The sequence below is a fragment of the Fulmarus glacialis genome, unplaced genomic scaffold, assembly GCF_000690835.1.
Source record: "Fulmarus glacialis isolate BGI_N327 unplaced genomic scaffold, ASM69083v1 scaffold32321, whole genome shotgun sequence".
NCBI lineage: Eukaryota > Metazoa > Chordata > Aves > Procellariiformes > Procellariidae > Fulmarus > Fulmarus glacialis.
In genome coordinates, this window is record NW_009191494.1 from 24,385 (window position 1) to 46,632 (window position 22,248).

The following is a 22,248-nucleotide window of genomic DNA, read 5'->3' on the forward strand; positions in this document are numbered from 1 at the left end:
AATGTTCTTCATTCATTTCAGTCACAGACTAAGCCCTCATCATACTTCATCATCTCGAGGACCCATCCCATCAGTTGCAATTTATTAAATCAAAGTACAGTCACAAGGAGATTAAAGAGATATTCTGATCCACTTTCTGCTCTTTCACTTCTCAAATCTCCTGGGACTCTGTAGCTTCAACTAGTAGGCAACACATCTGCATTGAAAACCATTTCATTGTGAAGAGGTGCCCCTTTGACTTAAAAGATTTACATAATCTAAGAGCCTTCATATGAGCGAAAGTGGATAATGAAAAATTAATTTATTGGGAGTAATTGTCATAAGTATTAATGAACAGAATGAGTAAGGTTCCAGATAGGTTGTATTTGCACTTCACTGAGATGATTTCTAGTTGAAGAAAGCCAACAAACCCTGATCTCTATTCTCCAGACTGCCGCCCTTTCGTTCTTCTGCTTTAAGTCTTCAGAGGGTGTTTTTGTTTTAATTTCTTAGTTTCTAATGCACTTTTCTTCTGAGATTTTTTTGCTTTATACTTCTGTATGCCCTTCAGTATTATTTCTCGTTCTTTGCTAATATTTATGATACTAAGCCCATTTATTTACATTTACAAACAGTACTACTGAGCTCCTCCTGGCATCTTCTAAAATACAGATTGTGTGCTCCTGTTAATCCTTACCCTTTACAGTGCAGAAGGATCTTTCAGATCACTGGAAATACCATGTTTTGTAATACACAGAAAAAGAGTGGCTTTAACTGTGTGGTTACAAAATTATGACCTCATTATTTCTATTTGGTTTTCCTACTGCATGAGATGCTGCTTTAGTTATGTGAGCCTGCAATAGCTGGAATCTGGCAGGCTGTATAAAGGAAGGTGCCCAAACTTTAAGACTATAATGTACTGTGAATAGCGCAGTAATTTCCTTGACATTTATTGAATTTTTAATTTTTCATTACTGTCTTGGTAACAATTAGGTATTTAGGGACAGGCTGCATGGGAAATTTTGGTCTCTGTTACAGACTGTGCTGTTCAAGTGTTGGTTGTTACCTGTTGCAGTGCATTTGTGAAAATCAGAGCACTGAATAAGCTGGACTATCATAGCAATTCCATTTCTAACTTCCCATAGAAAAAATACCAACAGATTTTCATCTCTGGCATTCAGTTGTCAGGGAATAAATTGTTTAAGACTAAAATATCAGCTTTCTTTCACTGTGTTTAGTTCCAGTGAGAACCCTCTTCAACCTGTCTACACTGTTAAGCCGGGATGCTCTTAATGTATAAGTGGTTACGGAGTGCTTATGCTAATTAAACAATGGAAGTCATGCAAAATTAAAGTCTTCCTTTTTGGGCAGATCTCCTGTTGCGTGTTTCTAAAAATCTTTAAAATCTTTCTAAATGAACTTACTTAGCTCATTTCCATTTTACATGGGTAGTGGGGGACTATGGTGGGTTTTTTTTCTTTGTTTTAATTTTTGTTGTTGTTGTGTCTTTTCTGGAAGTCAGATACTGGATTTTATAATAATGTGGGTTTTTTTAAAAGAATAACGTTTTCAGTAATTCTTAGCCATTTATGTAAGTTATGTGCCTGTGCACTCTGAGTCACTATTTCCTTGTTGAGCATTTCTTTTCCTAGCAATATGCCATGCTCTAACTCTTACCTCCTTTCTCCTTTTGAATACTACTGGAGCAGGGGAAAGTTCGGCTGCTTCATCTTCAAGTTTTGATTTTCTTTATTCTAGCATAACTTGAAAGAAATTCAGTTGTTTATTTCCTTAGTCTAAATGGAATTATCTTGGTATTTAGTAAGTAATCCTTTCTTTCTGGCCACCTGGAAGCCAAGTATGTCTTCAAGTACAGTGATCTGCACAACCAAAGTTTAGATTTTATAGCTACTAAAAGCCCTGAAATACAGTAAGAGTAACGTTTTCTGATGAGTTGGCAGAGGAAATTGCTGAAACAGCTGTTGAAATGACAGGGCAACTTATTGTTTAAATGATAAACTTATTACCCTATTTTGTTCCATCGTTAGAAAAGGTCTATAATATCTGAGATTAAAGTGTCTCAATAATGCAGTCAGTAATGTACATCAACTGTACAATTAAAGCGTGTTTTAGAAAAAAAAGTAGTGTTCTCAATTGTTACTTTTTTTATGACCAAGAACTTGACTTTCTCTTTTTTGTGTTGATGTGTCCAGAATGCCTAATTTATATCCTTGAGGCAGCTCTGGTTTGATAGGGAACAGAACCAGAATAATAATTCATTTAAAAAAAACCCAAGCAAACTGAAAAGACATAATGATTAATATAAGGCCTCCAGATACTTTTGCTAGTGACATCTGTTAATGCTAATGAACAGTTTTTGTGAGTCCTTAATTATAAGCAGAGTGTCAGAGAATATGGCTTGAGTGGTATGTGCTACTGCCAGGAGCATTATTTAAGCTTAGAAAGCAAGAGAACATGATTAAATAGAAAGTAAAGACATTAGTTTATAATTTTTTTTATGTGAAAGTTGAAAAATAGGAGGGGTGTAAGTGATGCATCTACATTTGTGAAGAAATCTGTCCAGACTAATGTTTATTATCCAACAAATGCAATATTCAAGCTTATCAAGGCTTTGTTGCAATTCATTGTTCAGGAAGGACACTCAATGTTTAGAATGCCACAGTTACATCAGCGGATGAGGATGCAATTCAGAGGGAATTGATTGCTTTGATTAAGGGTTTGCTCCCTATAAAATCCATGGTTGATTATTTTGGTGGTTATGTTGACATCACTGTTACAGAAGGTGTTATTATTTTCGAAGAGTTTTGTTGTAACTGTGATGCCAAAGCTTTTATATCATCTTGGATATACATTTTTGGGTTAGCATGCAGTACCCACATGGTAAAAGCTAACTAGCCTTGCGGAAGTCAACTGTGGACACTGAAGTTGCAATGGGAAAGTATGAACTGTTTCTACAACAGTGTTAGTTTGAAGTGCTAATTTCCAGATTTCTCTGAAAACCTTTAAATAATAATGTAATTGAAATCACATTTGTGCAGCTGGACTTTGCCCTTGTTTGTAAGCTGTGAGACTGTGCTTCTCACAGCAAGTGATACGAGGGTGACTTACTATTGCCACTCAATATATTTTACAGTATTTTCTTTACCCAGCGAGACTCCTTCTCAAATTCATCCCTTTACCTGACAATCTCATCTTAGATATTTCTACTGCGTATCTGTCTCTCTGATAAAATTGATACTCTTCACCTAATGCATATCTTAATTCACAATTGGCTCTTTGGAACAGGGTGGATCGGGGAGGTAGGACAGCTGCCATCTAAGTTTGTTTGTTTGTTTTTGAACTACTTCTTTATAAAGCATTCAATCCAATGGGGCATCAGCCAGGATTGCTTGTACGTACTACTGAAGTACAAGTATCTACATCATTGAAGTGACTCAGTGTCTGCATGTCACAGGGGTGGCTGCATCCCTCTTTGACGGTGAGATGTGCTGACCATTAGACTGGGTGGCTTTACTTCTGTGTCTACCTTGCTGTTCCATAAATATAAGAGACGCTTAATATATGGCCCAATTGAAAAACAAATAAGGCACAAACAAATAAACTTAGCACTTTTAGACAGCATTTGATTAGTTGGCTAAAATCAGGCATTCGTCAGTTCTCAAATACTTTTGAAAAGGAAACTGATATACGTCAAGCAGCTCAGCTGTATGAATATGCTGGGTTTTGTAGGTTTGTTTTGCCTCTGCAAAAACTGAACACAACTGTTAAGTTTCACAATATTATTTTGTTTTTCTGTAGCATATTACATCAGACAGCTACATTCCATGCCTTGCTGATCTCTGTAAAGCCCTCTGGGAAGTCATGCTCAGTTACTACCGAACGATGCAGTGGCATGAGAATCATGACCAAGATGAGGCAGCAGCTGTGTCTTCTGGTAAGAAACTGTTCTGGAAGCAAAACTTCTGATATTTGGAAATAACTGTTCTTATGCTCAAGTTATTAATCTATGTCTCCGTACCTTTGTGGTCTTGACTCAGTGCCTTCAGCATTATTGCTTATAGTATGCAGTAAGGACTTAAATGCTCACTGGATTTTTGTAGCCTTCAGTATAAGGTTCATTTTTTAATGATACGTGTATGTGCCACTATTACAGATATAAACAGTTTTGTTTTAAACAGTGCTTATTGTTGAATTGGAAGTCAGCTATGGTAGATGACTACAAAATCTGAGGATTTTTCCCTTTAATGTAGGACCAATGTGAAATTTCAGATTTTTTGATCAATGTTGAAATTTTTACTGCATATTAAGCTTAGTAGATTGGGATACTGGATTGTGTACTAGGAAAGGTGACTGAAACAATAGGGAATGAATCTGTTGTAAAGCTGTCGTTGTGATTTTCAGGAAATCCAGTTTCCTGAATGTTGTATGTCATCTATACTAGTGGATCCATCATAAGATACGGTCACAATTTCCTTGATACCCTTACAGGAAAAGGCAAACTTTTCATCTTAAAGTATAATTTTGCTTTTCTTTTCTTGTTGTTCCAGTTTGTGCTTTTAGGACAGAAGCACAAAACCTTTGTCTATTGTCTGTCTAAGTCCTCCTAAGTACATTTTGGTACTGTCCTCCTAAATCCTCCTAAGTACATTGGACGTATTCTAAATTAATATAAAATGTCTGAAGACAGACTTTATTTCCCCAGTAACCTAAGATGCTTGTGTTTTGCAGAGGGCAGAGTTCAAAATTTACAGTATTAAGATTTACGCAAAACTCCTATTTATTTGAATCAGATAGGTTTGCCCTTTTCTTACTGAAAAGGAGGCTTCTCTCAAAGAACAAGGACTGTAGGATTGCTGCTAAAGTTATTCCTCTGTGCCTGATTTGCATAAAAGTTGTATCCTTTACATTAGACGATAAGAAGAAAGGGGAAAAAAATTGGAAATAGAAGTAAAGAACAGATCTTGGAACACTGTGCTTCCTACATTGTACTTGAAATCCAACGTTTCTTTCAAAAGTCAGATTTATTACAGATTTTAAATCTCAAAAAGAATGAAACATGCTAATTAACATGGTCTTCCTGCTTTAAATTTGAAAAATTAATGAAAGTACTTTCTTCGGCTTGTCCTTCCCGTATTGTGTGGAATCTTAAAAAATTTTAAAAAATTGTAAAAAATGTGGATTTGTTGAAACTGTTATTTCAGATGAAAGTTTTTATAAGTATATCAGAATTAAAATTCAGAGTAGAAATATTTAATTTTGAGATGCGCCATGTGAAGAAAGATTCTGAAGTTTTGCGTGAATTGCCCATTCTCAATAATATTTACTTTTAAATTTAAAATAACTTCAGATAATTACATTTCCTTCTCTTGTTTTAATTTTCTTGTGATCTTTGAATGTGTAAAATAAAGCAGGTATCATAAAGAGTTTATTGCATGGAAACATTATCACAGTAGACTAGTTGCTTCAGCTCCAGATGTAATTTTAAAAATAGTTCCCCTTAGTGTGGTTACTTGTGATATCCTGAAGAAAGAAACTCATTTGCACTGCCAAACCTTTTAAAGGAACCATTAAGCCTAATAAGGTAGTATATTCAGTCACATGAGTAATTTTAAATACATTGCTTTTTAAATGCGTGCCAGAGTGTTTTGGTATGTTTACTACTAATCCACTAAATCTTCTGCCACTCAGTTTTTAAGTTTCTGGAGACGTTGTGGCTTAGCTATAATGTACAACTAGAATATATTTGAGCTACTGAATCACTTTTTCAAATACGTCAGCAATGATGAAGCACACAAAAGGGAATTTCACAAGTATAATTTAATTTCAGAGGGACTTATAAATATCTACCAAATGTCTGGTTTTTTTCTAAAAGTAACTGCTCATGCTGTAGAAATTATTAAACCTGTACATGGAAGTCTCATTCCATACTAACTGGTTTGATAGCTGTGCGATGTGCTAAAGCCAAAGAGTAAAATTCCTGTAGAAAGGACAGGTATGTCAGAAGGAACCATGGAGGCAGTTCAGGAGATTATGCTAAAATTGTTCCCTCAATTAAATCCCATAGATTGGAGCAGTAGAAGGAGCAGTCTTAACTGTTGTATGTGTATCTGGCTTTTATCATTTTGAGAACCCAAAGAACCCCGTATTTTTCTCTCATTGTGACAATTAATGTCAGCAGTCTTATAAAGTACCTTAAATGGGTCGAGGGACTCTTGATCTTAGGGAACAAACTGAGCTATAGAAGTGAGAAGCTGGACTTAGAAGGCATGAAGTACGTAGCTCTTTCTGTTTTAATAGTGAAGCTTATCCAAAAGTAGTTCTGCATGGATTATGGAAAGGAGGTTGCACTTCATCTAGATCGTGTGTCACGTATTTGTGATTATTATTGATGCCTGTTACAGATGTTAAAATGTACTTTGCATAACTTGTAAATAATTACCCTTCTGAAGAAAGAGGTGTGTCTGCTTTACATCGTTAAATATTCTGCTTATTTGTGTTCTGAAAATTAGTCTAGTTTGAGACTGAAGAGCAAAATGGAATAGAAAATACGTTCACAACAGGATTTTTTTTGTTTGGAATGTTTATAGGACAGACTTTGAGATTGAGGCTTTTTTCCCCCTAGAATTGAGTTCAGAATTTGCAGTTGTTCTATAAGTTGCAGTGTGGACTGGTCTTTGGGGATTACTTTATTTAAGATCGATTAAAAAAACCTTACTTGGAGTAAACTAAATGGAAACTAAAATGTAGAGATAATTATCTCTACATATAAATGCAATCCTAAAAATTTTTACAACATGAGACATATTTTAGTACCTTTCCTGAAAAAGAAAACACTAATGAGATTTAGTTTGCTGAAGTGTTACAACAGAGTAACAGTGTGTTATAACAGTAAATCATAGCAAAAGGTATGGGATTGATAGTTCTATGAATCATCAATAATAACACTTAACTAATTGCTCTAACATACTGTTGGAAAGATAGAACTAAGTGTTCATATGTAGGACTTGTTTAATCATACTGAAGATACAATTAGTCAACTAAAAATATCAACTCCTTAGCATGAAATGAGTTCTATGTCACATTTTATGAACTGCTACTTATTCTGTGATTTTGTTGTTTGTATAGTAAACAGCAAATTGCTGTGATATGGGTTTTCATCCCTGAAAATAAACTGCTTACTGGAAAATTTTCCATTGCACTGTTGGTCATGGTCAAAGCATTGTTTGTGTTTGTAGTATAGAAACAAAGAAAAAATGAGTTTTAAAGGGGTCTGTGCAGGTCATTTGGCTTCCCCTGCTCAAAGCAGAGTGAACTTCAAAGTCTCATTGGTTCGTGTGGGGCCCTGTCTGGTTCAGCTGGGTTTTCACATTTCATAAAATTTACTGTGACATTGATACAATTCCCATGTATTCCTGAGACACTGATTTAAAAGAACTGAAACTGAGCAGCAAAATCATCACTATAGCAATTAAACTCCTGATTTTGCAAGTATAATCCTAGTGGTAAAAGTTGGTAACAACTGTAATAGATTCACTGAAAAGCAAGAAGAAAATGATGTAAGATGTAAATTTAATTTCAGCCATTTTAAGTTTTAAAACATTCAGTTTATAATACTGCATAAATTCTGTGCAAGACCTGCTTGGTATTCGAAGAATGAAGCTAGAGGACAGTGATTTGATTGATTATTTTTTCTCTTCTTTTTTTTTTTTTAAATTTTTTGGTTTTTTACCATCTGCCTAGCAAGGATTAAACAAAAACCTTTTATTGTGACTCTGGGCTGCCTTTATGAACATTAAAGAAATACTGAGAAACCTGAAAAATTACTGTATTTAAATCAGGCATCTAGAAGAATAACTCCTGGATGCTTCTGATTCATATTTTTGTGTGAAATTATGAATATTAATGTATTTTGCTACCTGTTCCAAATTCTTCAAAGCAAAAACTGCAAATGCTTGTGGATCTTTGTCCAGTCCTTGATTTTCAAGGAAATTATCCTAAATTCGTATGTTTGCGTGTGTGAAATTAGCTGCAGTACAGTTCATTAAAAGCCTGGAAACAAGACCTCTTAGCATGACTGGCCGTAAACCAGGAGCACCAGGAGATTGCCGGAGAGAATATTGCATGGATTTTTATTGAACAATAGCATGCATATGACTTTGTCTGTACAACCATTCCTTCATAAATGGCAGTTTGTAAAGACAAGGGCTATGGTCTTAGTCTTGAGAACAGGTCAAAGATACTGACTCGTTTAAGCTTGGCTTCACTCTGCAGAAGTGTAGATGAGAGGAGGTTGCAAAAACTTCTAAAGAGCGTGCTGTGACTAAAATAGCTGTTTTTGTTTACTTATATAGTCAGAGAAAGGATAAATCCATTTAGTGTTTCTCTAGTTGGATTATTCTTTCTCTTTATATTTCGTTTAATCTTCCATGATAAACCACTTTTGAAAATGCATTTGTCAGAATTATTGCTTTCAGGAGAAGAGAAGCATATTTAGGTACAGTTACTAAACTATAATTTACGTATACAGTGACTAATATTTGTTTTATGATTTTTCTTTCATAAGGAAAATTTTCTTTGAGTGCCCTGCAACAGTAGATACAGTATGGAATTATGTTTGAATCTTGTTTTCACATCAAGCAGCCTTTTATCTTCTCATTTTGAGTAATTAGGGTAAATTCTCAGTCAACCTGCAAAAGCAGTCTCAATGACTTTAAACAGGAGACAGTTGAACACAGCTTTCCAGCCTTGGAAGAAATGAATATAAGTCCAAATTCCAGAATATGTTTTATTATGTTTTTGATTGTAAGGAGGAGTTATTCAATTGGAAGTACCAGAGCTTTTACATCCTGGCTGCATATAGTATTGTACTGGTTCTGTATTCTTGAGGTCTAGCCTCATGGGCAGACTAATTTTCACTTAACTGGCTTGAAGATTCTTCTTGGTAGTGTTCATATGTTTGCCATCATAACCCTAGCTCACAGATGAAGCTCCCTCAGTGTTTGATAAGGATCATAATTTAATAACATGTCCAGACACACCAAGTAGCTCCACTTGAAAGAAATGAAGCAAGGCCAGCATCCTTCTCAGTAACCACATTCCCCACATTTGCTTAATTTATATGGAGGTACAGATGTTGAGGGTTTCGTATTTTTGTTGTTGCTATTATGCTTATCCATTATATAAGCATTCATATAATAGAATATATTCATTCATTCATATATTTAGAATAATTTTTTTTTTTTTTTAATTTACATGGGCAATGCAATAGTTCTTGTTCTGAGAAACATACTCTGAAAAAGTTCAAAGCAGAAAACAGGTGGTTGATGGGGAGAAGGAAGATGCATATCATGCTCTTCTACTTAGAGAGAGTCTGGCCTAGGACTGGGAGTATGAGACACTGGTAAATGCTAATTAGGATTAGTGATTGTTACAGAAGGAAACTCTGCTCACTTGACAGCGAGCACCAGATGATCTGAACAAAATATGGTCAGAACATGGTCAGACTCTGCAGTGCTCTTTTGTATTTTGGTTTACTTGAATTGTCAGTATCTGATACTAGTCATAACCATTCTTGTTCAGTGGATGACTCTTTCCTTCCTCCTCTTAAATATGCAGTAGTCCAGACAATGCTGCGGAGGTCTGTTCTGCACACATCTGAAAAGGTTGATTGAAGTCTTGTATCTGGCCTCCCATTCCTTGCTGGGCTCATTAGTAAGGTGCTCACGGTATTTACACGATATTCATCACCACTGGATTCAGGGCAAGGGTTGACATGGAAAGAGCACTTTTGTTGTTGACAAAAGATTTCTTAGCACTGGCAAATGGAGGGCAGAGGTAGGTCCTTTATGGTTTTGGACTCTTTCAGTAGGCAGCAAAATTAGACAAGAAAGATTACTAATCTTTCTGAGGAAAGTGAAATTAAGCCAGGAGGCTTTCTGGAAAAAACTGTGAAGCCTAGTAATGAAGAACTGCAAAGGTCAGTCAGGATTAGCTCTCACTGTGGTCCTGGTAGCCATCTAAGGAATACTGTTGTGACATGGATTCAGTATGCAGGTGGCGTTTCTGTCCTTGATAGTTTTGAATGACTGCGTAAAATCCTGTCCCTGCATTGGTGAGATCAGCTTATGAATGAAAAGCTGCTGGAGCTGCACCTGAGCCGACTGGCAGCATCACACAGTTTAACAGCTGAACGTGCTTCACAGCCATAGTGCTGTCTCCCTGGGTGGAAGCTGTGTGTAATCCCACTGAGGCAGTTTGGTCCGTGGCCTTGGATCGCTTCCGAATTCCTTGCTGAGGCTAGAAATAATTTTTTTTTCTTTTTTTTTTTCCCCACCAAATAACATGTTCCACAAGTTAGGGCTGGCCAAGACACTACTGCCAGTTGTTGCGGAGCTGTTAAATATTCTACTCTTTCCTTTACTTTCCTGTTTGCATTGTAGCAGTGATGTATCTACCTGGTCATGAAGTCCAACATGTTAAAAAAGAATCCATCTTTCAAGAATGTAATCTAAGTCAAGGATGTTAGACATGCCCTAGTCTGTTAGACATGTCCTATTGCTTTCCAAGTAGGCCCAAATTATAGATAGGGACTGTCTTTCCCATGGTATCATAAGGAACTTTCTTTTTTTCTTTTTTTTCCAGTTTTCTCTCTGGATTCCTATAGGATCTGGGCTTCGTGCTGCCTGTTCCTGTGAAGCCTAGGCAGCAGGGATGAGACTGCCTGATGCGCGTGGAAAATGATAGCTTGTGGCTGGGTGGAGCTTTTTGAGAGGAAATGCTGGAATTGGGGAAAGAAACGGGTTTGAGTTGGGAGCTTGTGTGTGGAGGTAGAGAGATGAGACCAACTGGGCCAGAAACAAGGGAGTGAATAGTCTTCTCAAGTACTGAAAAGTAGCTGGAGGTTGCAGAAAAGATGGAAAGACAGGTCTGAGCTGCACGGCAATGCTGGGGTGCTACAGGCAATCTTAATTCTTCTGTGTTTGCAACCTCTTGAATGATGGGGTAGAAGGAGGGCTGTACGCTTCGTAATATTCCAGTCTAATATGTTATGTGAATTTTTATCTTTCATGTCAAGCCACTAAATGGTTTAAGCTTTAAAGGACATGCATAATTTTTCTCCTTGTCAGGAACAGCAGATTTTTCTTATCATGGGGAAAGTTTGTATGTATAGTCTGGGTAAGATAGAGCTTTCCTGTTGTTAGTCATAGGCTGTGAAGCAAACTGCATGACACTGTGCCATCACAGACTGCAAGCATAAGCACAACTGTGTGATCACAAACTACATATAAAATACTACCTTCTCTATTTTAAAATGGAAATAAAATACATTTCCCCTATGGGGAGAGAGAGAACCACATACAGGAGAAGTTTACCATGCATTACAGTGCTTTTTTGGAAAGTGATCCAGTGCTGTGGGATTAAGGTTTTAGAATTAAATAATTTGGAAGAATGAAAGACACCTGATTCTGTGATTGACATTATATCATGCATAAGCATGGATTAGTATGAGAGGAGAAAAAAAAAGAAAAGACCATGCTATATTATTTGCATCGTTCATGGAAAAAGTTTCAGTATTTTTCCTCAGAGTTGCAGACAGAATTTACTGGGGCAGAAAGTTAAAAATCTTGCTTCTGAAATCTTTAAGTTCATGATTCTTGTCTACAAAGGTACAATATCTCAGAGAATCTTGTTGTAGAGGATAAGCAGTGCTCATTTCAGCATTCAACTTTATCTTTTGTATTTGAAATATCAGTATCTGTTACTCTCATCTTTTTTGATTTTTATTGAATGGGGTATCTTGCTTACATAAAAGCGATTAGAAGCTCTCCTGGTCTGCATTAGCATGTAATATATATATGTGCTTTATTCATTTCCTTTCAAAAGTTTAGAGCAATGGACCTCTCCTGGACTTTGCATAATGGATAATATGATAATGACTAAGGCAGAAGTTTCATTGTGGGTAGAAAACTAGGATACATTTCCAGGCTTTTGGAAATATCTACAATTCCTTTCACCTTCAGTTTCAGATGGCAGCAATGTGATTGGAACTGAAGAGAACAGTTTTGACCGCAGCTATGTAAAAAAGAAATTGGAACATGGGCTTTCACGAATATGGCAGGTATGTTTTTTGATTTTTTTCCTAAATGCTTATCTCCCCCCTGGTATTAGTTACAGTTATATTTATACTGATCTTCTTAAAGAAATCTCTCCAGAGTTGTTTTTTTTAACAGTGATTTGTTTAGAGCTAAATATATCAAAACCATGGAAATACAATTTCCGTGACTCAGTTACTACTTGGTCACTACGCTTACAAACTCAGTCAAGATACCAAAACATAGTAACATGACTTTCAGCCTGATTCCACTTCTCCCAACCTGTGTGCTGCCCCACAATCTATTTTCTTCTCATGTGCTTTTCTCTGTTAGCACAGTCATACTGCTTTGTGTTTCTGGTATAACGATAGCTATGGAGAACCTGAAGTCTTGTGAACCTGCCTGGTTTCACAGTATTCCTGGTCTGACTGCTGGATCAGTTTGATGTGCAGAGTGAGACCCCAAATGTATGACGAAAAAGCTGTAAAACCTTTTACATGGCTGAATTGTAATCCAGAGCTCTGTTTTTGCAGTGACAATAAAGCATCTAGGACTGACTTTATGTTATAGAGTGTTAAAGAAACTGATGATAATATTATTTTAGAAAGTCAATGAGAAATCATTCATGTTACAGAAAATGGAGTCCTACCCTCAATCTCAAAAAGAAGTTTTAAGTGCAAACAAACCAAAAAGTGCTAATGAACCAGGCATCTGAGCCTTCACCTTTTTGTCTTTAGTGTATTAAGTATACAAAAACTTGTTTGTGCTTTGTAGGATGTTCAACTGAAAGTGAAAACATATCTTCTGGGAACGGATCTGTCTAACTTCAAATATGACGACTTCATATTTGTACTTGATGTTATCAGCAGGTATACTGATGTGGTCATAAGACCACTTAATACATGTACACAAACTTGAACTCTGATAAGACAGCATAGTTAATTAAGGCTGATATTTACATTTTGATGCCAACTTTGTTCATACGTACTGATAGTTCGAAGAGCACTTCTTTATGTAGGAGTTTATGTGGATGTGCTTGGGAGAGGTAGCATAAACTGCTTTGCTGCTCAAGTAGTGCTTAAGTGTGATATGATTTCAGAATTGTCCACCTTTAAGATTTCAGACATGCAGATCTGACAATTTTGATGTTTCTAAAAGCTTTTAAAGGGACTCTTAGTCAAGAGCAGTAAAATACTGTGGTACCACTAACCTGTACAGTATTATGTCCTTCTGTTTTGGTAATAAAATGATGGATTCAGACTGTGAGCTGTACAGCTTGCCCTGTGTAATGGGATCTCAAAATGACATTTATTTTGCTTGTGGCTCTTTGTCTCTATGTGTATGGGACGTTTATGATAGGATTTGGAAGGAAATGAGACATGGACTTTGTGGAATGAGTGAAGTGTTTGCAACTTAACATTGGTGCTCTGCTTTTATGGAGATACATGTACGCTCATGGTAATGATTGAGGCTTGTAATTCAGGTTGGAATAGCAGTATTAATAAATCAGTAAGTATTTCTAAACTTCATTTTATTGTTATAGGCTGATGCAAGTTGGAGAGGAATTTTGTGGCAGTAAGTCTGAAGTTTTGCAAGAATCTATCAGAAAACAAAGTGTTAACTACTTCAAAACATACCACAGGTGAGACTACTATATGTGCAGTGGATGAATCTAATGGCATTTATTTTTGTTGGATTTAACTTTAAATGTTTTCCAAAGGAATTCCACTGCATAATGTTCCTGCATTGAGGTTGACACATAGTGGAATATGTTTCGTGATGAGAATAGGGCTCTGAACCCTGGAGAAGGGGAGAGGATGGAGAAGCCTTTGCTTCCGCTATGGTTGTGGAAAACTCTAGTTCTGCCACAGACAAGCCAGATAAAGATGAAAAACTTTTTATGTAGAATTTTCAGTAGTTTTTCAGGCTGCGTCTTAGCCTGTCTTCTGGGATCCTGAGGAGGAATGCCTCTGAAGTCCCTACTTCCTAGCAAAATTGTTACTTCTTTTTCTATGCCATTACATAAAAAGAGCTGATTGTGTGTGGCTATGAAATGGTTTTTTCAGTATGCAATTTTGTTTTATATCAGATGAGATACTTAGAACTGAGTCCATCCTTTTGAGTCATGTTTTCATAGTTTTTTCATTGGCAGTATCTAATTATGTTTCATTCAACTCTACTGTCATATATGAGGCCAGTCATGTGTGCTGTCACGTGCAGGCGGTCTCTGGCCTCAGATATGATATATGGCTATGATAGTTTCAGGACTTGTCTGTCTGTTTGTTTTAATTGTCTTGATTTCCCAAATGTTTTGGTTTGGATGATTGACAACTCTTTCATTCTAGTTATCTAGCATTTATCTTCTTTCTGGGTGTAAAAAGCTAGGAAGATATGAGAAGAAATACAGCGTTCCCTGCTCTAAGAAACTCTTACTTTCCCAGTCTTGATCTGTTGTCTTCTGTTGTATGAGAGCTGTCATACAACTAATAGATCCAAACCCATTTGGTCTGAGACTTTCTGCCTCAAATCCATAAAGTATGAAAATTATGACAAGAAAACATGAGACACTGTCTAAATTCAGAAGCTGAGAACATGGTTTAGAATTTCTTCCAGCTTTCATAGTTTGTAGCTAGGATTTTTTCCATACATTTGATGAAGACCTCAGTTCCAGTTGTCTGAAAACCTTAAGCCTTAATCAGATGCATATTATGTCTGTCAGGAAATGAGTTGATTAAGATGCCATGCCACCTATCTTTATTTCTTGAAAGCATTTCTGAACCGTGGACTGATTTGGAAACTGAGCTTGCAGCTCTCGGTTCAGAAGAGCTGTTTTGGTCTACCTAACCGTCTTTTACTACACTGACTTACCACATAATACCTTGTTTGGTTAAGTAAATATCGTTTTGACCATTATGGTTTTGCTTATGTTTAAAGGACCTATTTAACAGCTTAGGGAATCAGAGACTAATTTTCTGAACTATCTTTGAATAAAATAAAGGTTAAGGAACATTGATGGAATATGTATAGAAATAATAATTTTCTCGAAATAACTTGTGTTTTTTATTAAGGTAATATGTCTTGTAATTCTTGTGAAAATAAAAGGAGATACTTATTGATATGACTCAAATTATGTGAACCTTTTAATACTTTTTACATGTTTTATGCCGTGTAGGTATTGTGAAGATTAATTGGCTGATGTTTTCATCCTCAGAAGGAAAAATACAAAAAAACCTCTATCCCAGCTATATACCTCAGGTTCATTTATATAAAAGCTTTAAGCATCTTGCCTTTTCAGATCAAGCTAATGTGGCTTTCACTCCCCTTGTGTATTTAATTGGAGGAGGGGAGAAAAAAAAAAAGCTAGTGCTTTTAGGATTCATTAGTACATAAAAGCTACATAGAGCTGAAATGCTCAGAGTCCAGGAGTAATCAGTTCTTTGATTGTGTAGTTTGACATATGTGGCCTCCTGGGCGGTGTGGTGTTTTAGAGGACTGCCAACGTAGAGAAAGCATTCAAAGGAACTGTTCGTGTCATTCAAAAAGCGTAGAAGAGCAGTGTAATACTGGAGCATACATAAGCCTTTTTTGGGTAAAAGTTGATTATTTTGAAAAATTAGAATGGGCTTTTGGCAGAGAACATCAGTAAGGCGATTTTTGGAATGCAATTTACTTTTTGTTCTGGTACGTTTGTAAAAAGGTGTGTCTGATCACTAAAGCTTTTCAGAGAACGAATGCATCAAACTTTCCATGTGTGCCACTTTCTAGACTTGTATGCTGGTGAAAATAAAGAGCATTTGTTCAAGTACTTTGTCAGTGCCTGGATTTCAGCTTTGAAATGATACAAAAACTGGTGCTGTGCGGATTTTAAATGTTTGCTTTTCTATGACTCTTTCTCCTCAGTCTTCCTCTCAAAGAATTTTAATCTGTAACGCTGATTTTCACAGCATCTCTATCTGTTGTTTCTGTTGGCTTTACTTCGAGATCTGCAAGCTACGGGTACTCAGTGCCTCGAAAATAGCACTTGAAGTCTATTTGCATTTAACTGGTGAATTTAAATAGACACAGCAAACTGTAGTCATAATTCAACAGGTTGCTCATCTTGTTGAGGCAAGAAAATTTTAATTTTAGTGGTGATTATAGTTTGTTATTGAAATAGTGGTATTTCTAGAATATTTTACTGCCTAATTAGAAACCCAGTGCATAATTTACCAATTGCTACTTGTTAAGCACATATATTAAGAAGAAAAGATACAGCAATGTGACCTCAATAAGCACTCATTGCTGTCTTTTCCTATATCAGTTCCTGCTTATGTGACAAAAAGATTTTCTTTATTAAAGGTATTTCTGTTTATGGCAGAATGGAGGCTTTTCTAATGATTGAAAACATAACAGAAACAATGCAGAGATGTAATGGCTTGATTATGTTTCTCTAATACGTTTTCTATATTAGTACCAAGGTAAAGTTAAGCTATGAAGAACAATTTAGCTTAGGAGATTAATAGCCATTTAACTTTTTTCTTCTCTGAAAAGTTGAGATGTCTGTAGAACATTAGTTCTTTCCACTTCCCTTTGCTACCTGTTGGCTTTAGTGTGTTTGAAAGAAGCATCTATCTTGTATGGGCTCACGGAAGCTGTTGTACTGCTAATAGAGTGTTTGTATATATTATATTGTTTTCTACAGTTTACAGAGAGGAAAAAAGGTCCAGTATTACTGCATAATCATAGATGTTCCTCTATACTTTCTAATGGTTTTGACAAAAAAAATTGTTTCCAAATTTTGGAGATTGTCATTCTTTGAGAATTTCTCCAGAGGTGTCATAAAACATACACTGTGTTAGTAGCCACAGCTTTTAGGGGGTCTGTCAGTTGAAAGAAAGAGTTAAATATCTGTTTTCAAGTGTTACTTTTTATACAGTTTTTGAAGGTGTTTTTCAATGCATAAGTTAAATAATTGTCTACTTCCTGATTTACTCTTGCTGCCAATTAAGAGAATTCATTTGTTGTATTTCAGAACCCGTCTTGAAGAATTAAGAATGTTTTTGGAGAATGAGACCTGGGAACTTTGTCCTGTTAAATCAAGCTTTAATATTCTGCAGCTTCATGTACGTTCTATGAATAACACATACGTATGTATTAATACTTTAATAGCTAAGAGTCCAGGTGTTCTGAAAAGTAGTAAGCGCAAATGTTTTTAATGGCTGCTAAAAACCCTTAGATTTCACTTCACGATATTGGAAACTTAAGATTCAAATGCTTTTAAAATAGTAGTGTTCCTGTTTCAGGCAGGTAGAGGTTTACAGAAGATGCTAGAGTTGTAAGCATAATGTTAGTCTTTATTTTTCATGTTTTAATGTGCTGTTAATAAGTCAGTTTTCCATTTCTAAATTATTTATCTAATAAATAAGTAAGTAAGATGCAGAGTAAGAGAGTAAGATGCAGAAAGATGAGTGCCTGAAAGTAGTCACATGAGCACTCACTAGCTTGTACCAATTTTTGTCATCTATTTCTGGAAACATAGGTCATACTAGCTCATTTGGAAAGGAAAAAAAAGTTAATTCTTCTGCAGTGAAGTCCAACTGAAAGCTCACCTGCTGTCCTAAAGTGAGTTTTGTGAAGTTTAGCACGTGGTGGGTGAATTTCACCTGTTTTGCCAAATGAAATGTGGGTGCCTATGATTAAAGCTATCATTAAAGTGCAAAAATGGAGCAATCTCAAGCAAAAGATAATTTTGCACTTCTGTAGAGTTAACTGTAAAAGTAAGCAAGAGGCTACTGCAGCAGTAATAGCACGGATGGAAAAGGAATGAGGACCCTCAGTAGCATCCAGTAGCAAAAGAAATAATATTTTTAGTAGAGAAATGGGATTATAAATCCATACATACTGCTCAAGGGACTGGAGCAGCAGAAAATGGCAGAAAGTAACTGATTCATTTAAACAAACAGAAATCTAACATTGCAGTCCTCTTAGCTGCATACATTTTGATCTTTAAACCTTTAGATAAATGATAATGTGTATTTTGCCATTTATGAAGATCAATAGCTAGAGTTTAATAGATAAAAATGATACGTCAACTGAGATAAGTTAAGGTTTTTAGAAAAAAATGTCGAAAATCATACTTTATGTGCCCTACTTAGTCCATGTATTTGCAAAAGTCTGTGTACTCACCCAATCATCAGAAACTTCATGTGCAGTGGGTTTGAAAAGTAACAGATTTTGAAAAGAACTTTTTAAAAATAAAATATTAAGAAAAAAATTTCAGCTTTAGTAAATTACTAGGTAACTTGTGTAAAGAAAAGTACATTTTAAGATAGAATTTAGGTCTTGTTTTATCTCCTAATTTCTGTGAAATAAAAAACCCACTTAGTTTTCATCTATTTTTAGACAGCAAATACTTTCAGAATGCAGGAGATGTATTGCATGTCTTAGTCAAAAACTGCTAAAATTAGAAAGACTAGCAGTGTAAGATTGGTAATTTCAAGGTTAACTTGAGCCAGCATGAAAAGCATGTTTAAATAAGCAGCAGGCTTTGGCTGAAATGTTCATATCAGGTTAATTCTCCACCAGTTTGTTGTTATGCTCTGTTTTTATGGAAATGGAGTCATAATAATACTGAAACTGTCTTTTTGGTGATTAAAATTGTACTTTATTTCTATTAATAGGAATTTAAGTTCATGGAGCAGTCACGTTCCCCATCTGTGTCACCTAGTAAGCAGCCTGCTTCAGCAATTTCAACAACACTAACGTTATTTGAGCAGTACTGTAACGGAGGAAACCCATTTGAAATTCAGGCCGACAGCAAAGATGATGAGACAGAAGACGTGTTAGCTTCCAATGGGGTATGGAGTGTTTCAGGAAAAAAAAAAAGAGAAAAGCAAATCTTGCTCTCAGTAAATGATGATTTATTTTGTGTATCAGTGATGACAAAATGTCTTAGTACAAGGATCAATTAACTGCAGTACTGTGTAAAATCTCAAGCCACTTTATTCCTTTAATTAGGTAGGTTGCTTTGCTTTTAATAGTGCCAGAAAGCCATGCATCCTGTTTAAAATTCAGTTTGTTTTGTAGCGGATCAATATTTTTTTTCCACTGAAGTCAAGTGTTGCTGAAGGCTAGCAAGAGGCATGTTCAAACTAAATTACTGTTTTTCCGGGGGTTTAAGTTAGCTCTTTGTGGAAGTAATTTTATCGTTCTAGGACTGGCTTTCTGGCTTCTTAGGAAAGAATCATTGTGGGTTGCTCCTTCTGTTGTATTTGTTCACACCCATGATTTGCCATGGGTTATCTGATGTTTGTTAGGCAGTTTTTAATTGTAATTTAGATGCTCAGAACACTCGCTTTATGGTGGGATTTACTGTAAAGCTGAACAATAACTTTGTGTATTTTTTTCAGAATTCTGTCAAAATCTAGCAGTGGTCAAATATGTTTTAATGTAAAACTTTGTACTATTCTCTTAAATGCTACATTAGCGTATTTTTGTTAAAGCTTTTACTCTTGTTTATCCCTTTGATGAATAATGTTTTCTTGGGCTTTTTTTTGTGATAAGGTTGGGTTTAGGTTTTTTGTTTAAGGTTAGTTAATCCAGCCATCACACTAATGGCTTTCTGGTTTTCAGCTTTGTCTTTCTTGCTTTCCCTGTGGAACTTCAGTTGCAAAGCAGCTTGATCTGTATCTCACACATCTGAGTGTGATGCTGCAGTGTCTTTCCTTCTGTGGGTGATGCTGCAGTCTCTTTCCTACTGTGTCACTTGGAGAGAAAATACATTTGATTGGCATAAAATGTTGTTGCATTGTGCTTAAAGGAAGCTGCTGGAGGGCCAGTTTCCTGGTGGTAGTTCTTCCCCTGTCAAGTAATACAGCAGAACATATGTCCTGCCTTTTCATATCAGTAAACTGAGAAGAGTTGCCTATTAGACTTATACATAGATACCAAATGAGCATGTTAAGCAAAGATGAATGTGCTGCAGGGCATGCTGAAAACTGCAGAATTCCATGGTACTTTGTAGAAACCCATTCTGAAATAAAGCTTTTGGGGCATTTGGGCAGCCATTTGGTAAATATTTGCTAAAATGATCCTTAGTGACGTAAGGATTAATGGTGATACCAATAGTATTTCGAGGTTTTAAAAGTGAAAGCTCCCTCTACTGAAGAGTTAATTTCAGACTTCTGTATATGTTTGTGAGTAGTTTTGCTTTTTAAAAGATTTTTCTGAAGAAAAAGGACTAGAAAATTAACTTAACTTCGGGTTTTTTGGTTTGGGTTTTTTTTTTTCCCTCCAAGACAGCTTTCTTCTGAAGGTTTGACTCTGTAACAAATGTATAAAGCCATCATGACCTGCACTGTGGCTGCAGAAATACATCTTAAATCTTGCAGGATATTTTTTGCCACCATTTGCACATAGAATAATTAGGAAGGTGCAAAGTTATTTTCCAAAGATGATATTAACTGGCACTACTGAGACTGGATAATATCTCAGGAACAAAAAAGAATAATTGTTGGAATATGATTTCAATCTCCTCTGATTGCTTGCAGGTTGCTGCTAGCAAAGGAGTGCATACACTGTCCCCGTAATTTTGTGCAGTGACTTGTAAGCAGAATACTTACACTTGTAGAAGGCTAGAATTGTCTTCATTTCTTGACTGTGGATATATTGAGGAATTTTTCTGTCAACCTGCACACTTGTATGAGATATGAAAACTTTGCACACAGGTTAGAACAGAGTTGCTTCGGTCTTTCCAGTTGGAACATTTTACCCTTCAGAATCTGTTTCTCCTAGCTCAAGTAAAATTTAAATGACATTGACTTCCTTTGCATTAAACTTTTGCTTCTATAGTCATGAAATCATTTGATGAAAAAATTAGGTAGCAAATACTGATTAACATGTTGGAGATACAGTTTTGTTGGCTTTTGCCAGCCTGAAGCATCATCCTGCTATCACTAATACCCTCTTCTATCTTCAGTTGTATATTACCTTCTTTTCCCATTTTCTCCAATGATGAACCTATTCGGAGAAGTAATAGAGCTTAAAAGAAAAAAAAAAAAAAGCTTTAGCTTTCTGTACAAATATAGTGTTTCAAGTACAAACTCTGCATGCAGTGATAGTTGCACAGGCATTGTCATATTATGTGATTCTCTTACAGCATCGCACTTCTGGTCGTGGTTAGCACAGATATTGCGCGCTCATGAGAGGTAATCGGTCCTGCAAGTCTTACTGGGATACTTTGTAACCTGCATGAGTTACAAAACGTAAATGTGTGGGATGGTTTCCCTCTATGTGTTCCAGAATTCTCTTGAGAAAAAGGCAAAGAAGCCACCCCACCCAGAACCACATTCTTTATTGTAACCGAGTAATAGCTAACCAGGAAGTTATCTGTTATCTTTGTTGCCTTATTACCACAGGGAGTCCATGAATTCGACCATCTAACCATGCTGAGTAAAAATGTCTTTTTATTCTGAATTTGTCTCTAGACATTGGAAGAAGTATCTGTATGTAGCAGTTACTGTTTTCATACTGGTTGTTCACTGCTGTCTAGTTTTTGAAGGTATGTGAGGCTCAGTCCTAGCCAGAGCTGAAGCTACTTAAGACAGTAAGCATTAGTTCATTAGTAAAGGATTGCCTCGTGCTTTGCACGTAGGTGCTGCTGTCGCTGCAAGCACCGTGGTGGAGGTCAGGTTCTAGTAAATCACTATCAGCACGCCAAATGCCTTCTCTGGTGCGGCTGAGAGCGGCTGCCTTGGCGGTTCTGCAGTGGCAGGCTGTGGTCTTGGTGAAACAGGCTAGAGGGAGTCGTGATCCCATGAATTACCAGTCGGCTGATGTGTTATCCGTGTAGCAAAGTCCATGTTGTGGTTTCCCTGTCCTTAATTTTGAACAGTGTCCCATTTGGTAGGTTTGCACATTGTCAGGGACTTTCGAGGCTGGCTGCACTGTTCTCTTTTTCAAAGCTGTGTGCCAGTTTAGTGTTCTTTATTAGTGAATCCTTAATATATTTTAAATTGATAAAATCTGATTTTGTGCCCGGTGAAGAACTATAATTGACCCCAGAGGGACGGAATGTTCTGTGTGTGTGAAAAAGTGAAATACCAATGATATGATTTATTATGCATTTTTCTTGTGAAGTATGGGTTAGATTTACAGTCATTCATATTATAAAATTGAG

The 22,248-nt window shown here is 36.2% G+C and overlaps 1 protein-coding gene across 1 annotated transcript in view; it reads left to right on the top strand.

Moving 5' to 3' along the window:
• The window catches only part of LOC104083289 (coiled-coil domain-containing protein 132-like), a gene marked incomplete at its 5' end in the record, with an annotated part of 44,909 nt that extends 22,988 nt beyond the window's left edge, over positions 1-21,921 (top strand). Inside the window, 7 exon segments of the mRNA XM_009586715.1 lie at positions 3,799-3,934; positions 12,021-12,118; positions 12,867-12,961; positions 13,636-13,734; positions 17,104-17,194; positions 18,752-18,928; positions 21,724-21,921. Coding sequence (XP_009585010.1) covers positions 3,799-3,934; positions 12,021-12,118; positions 12,867-12,961; positions 13,636-13,734; positions 17,104-17,194; positions 18,752-18,928; positions 21,724-21,921 — 894 coding nt within the window.
• Between the last annotated feature and the right edge of the window lie 327 nt (positions 21,922-22,248).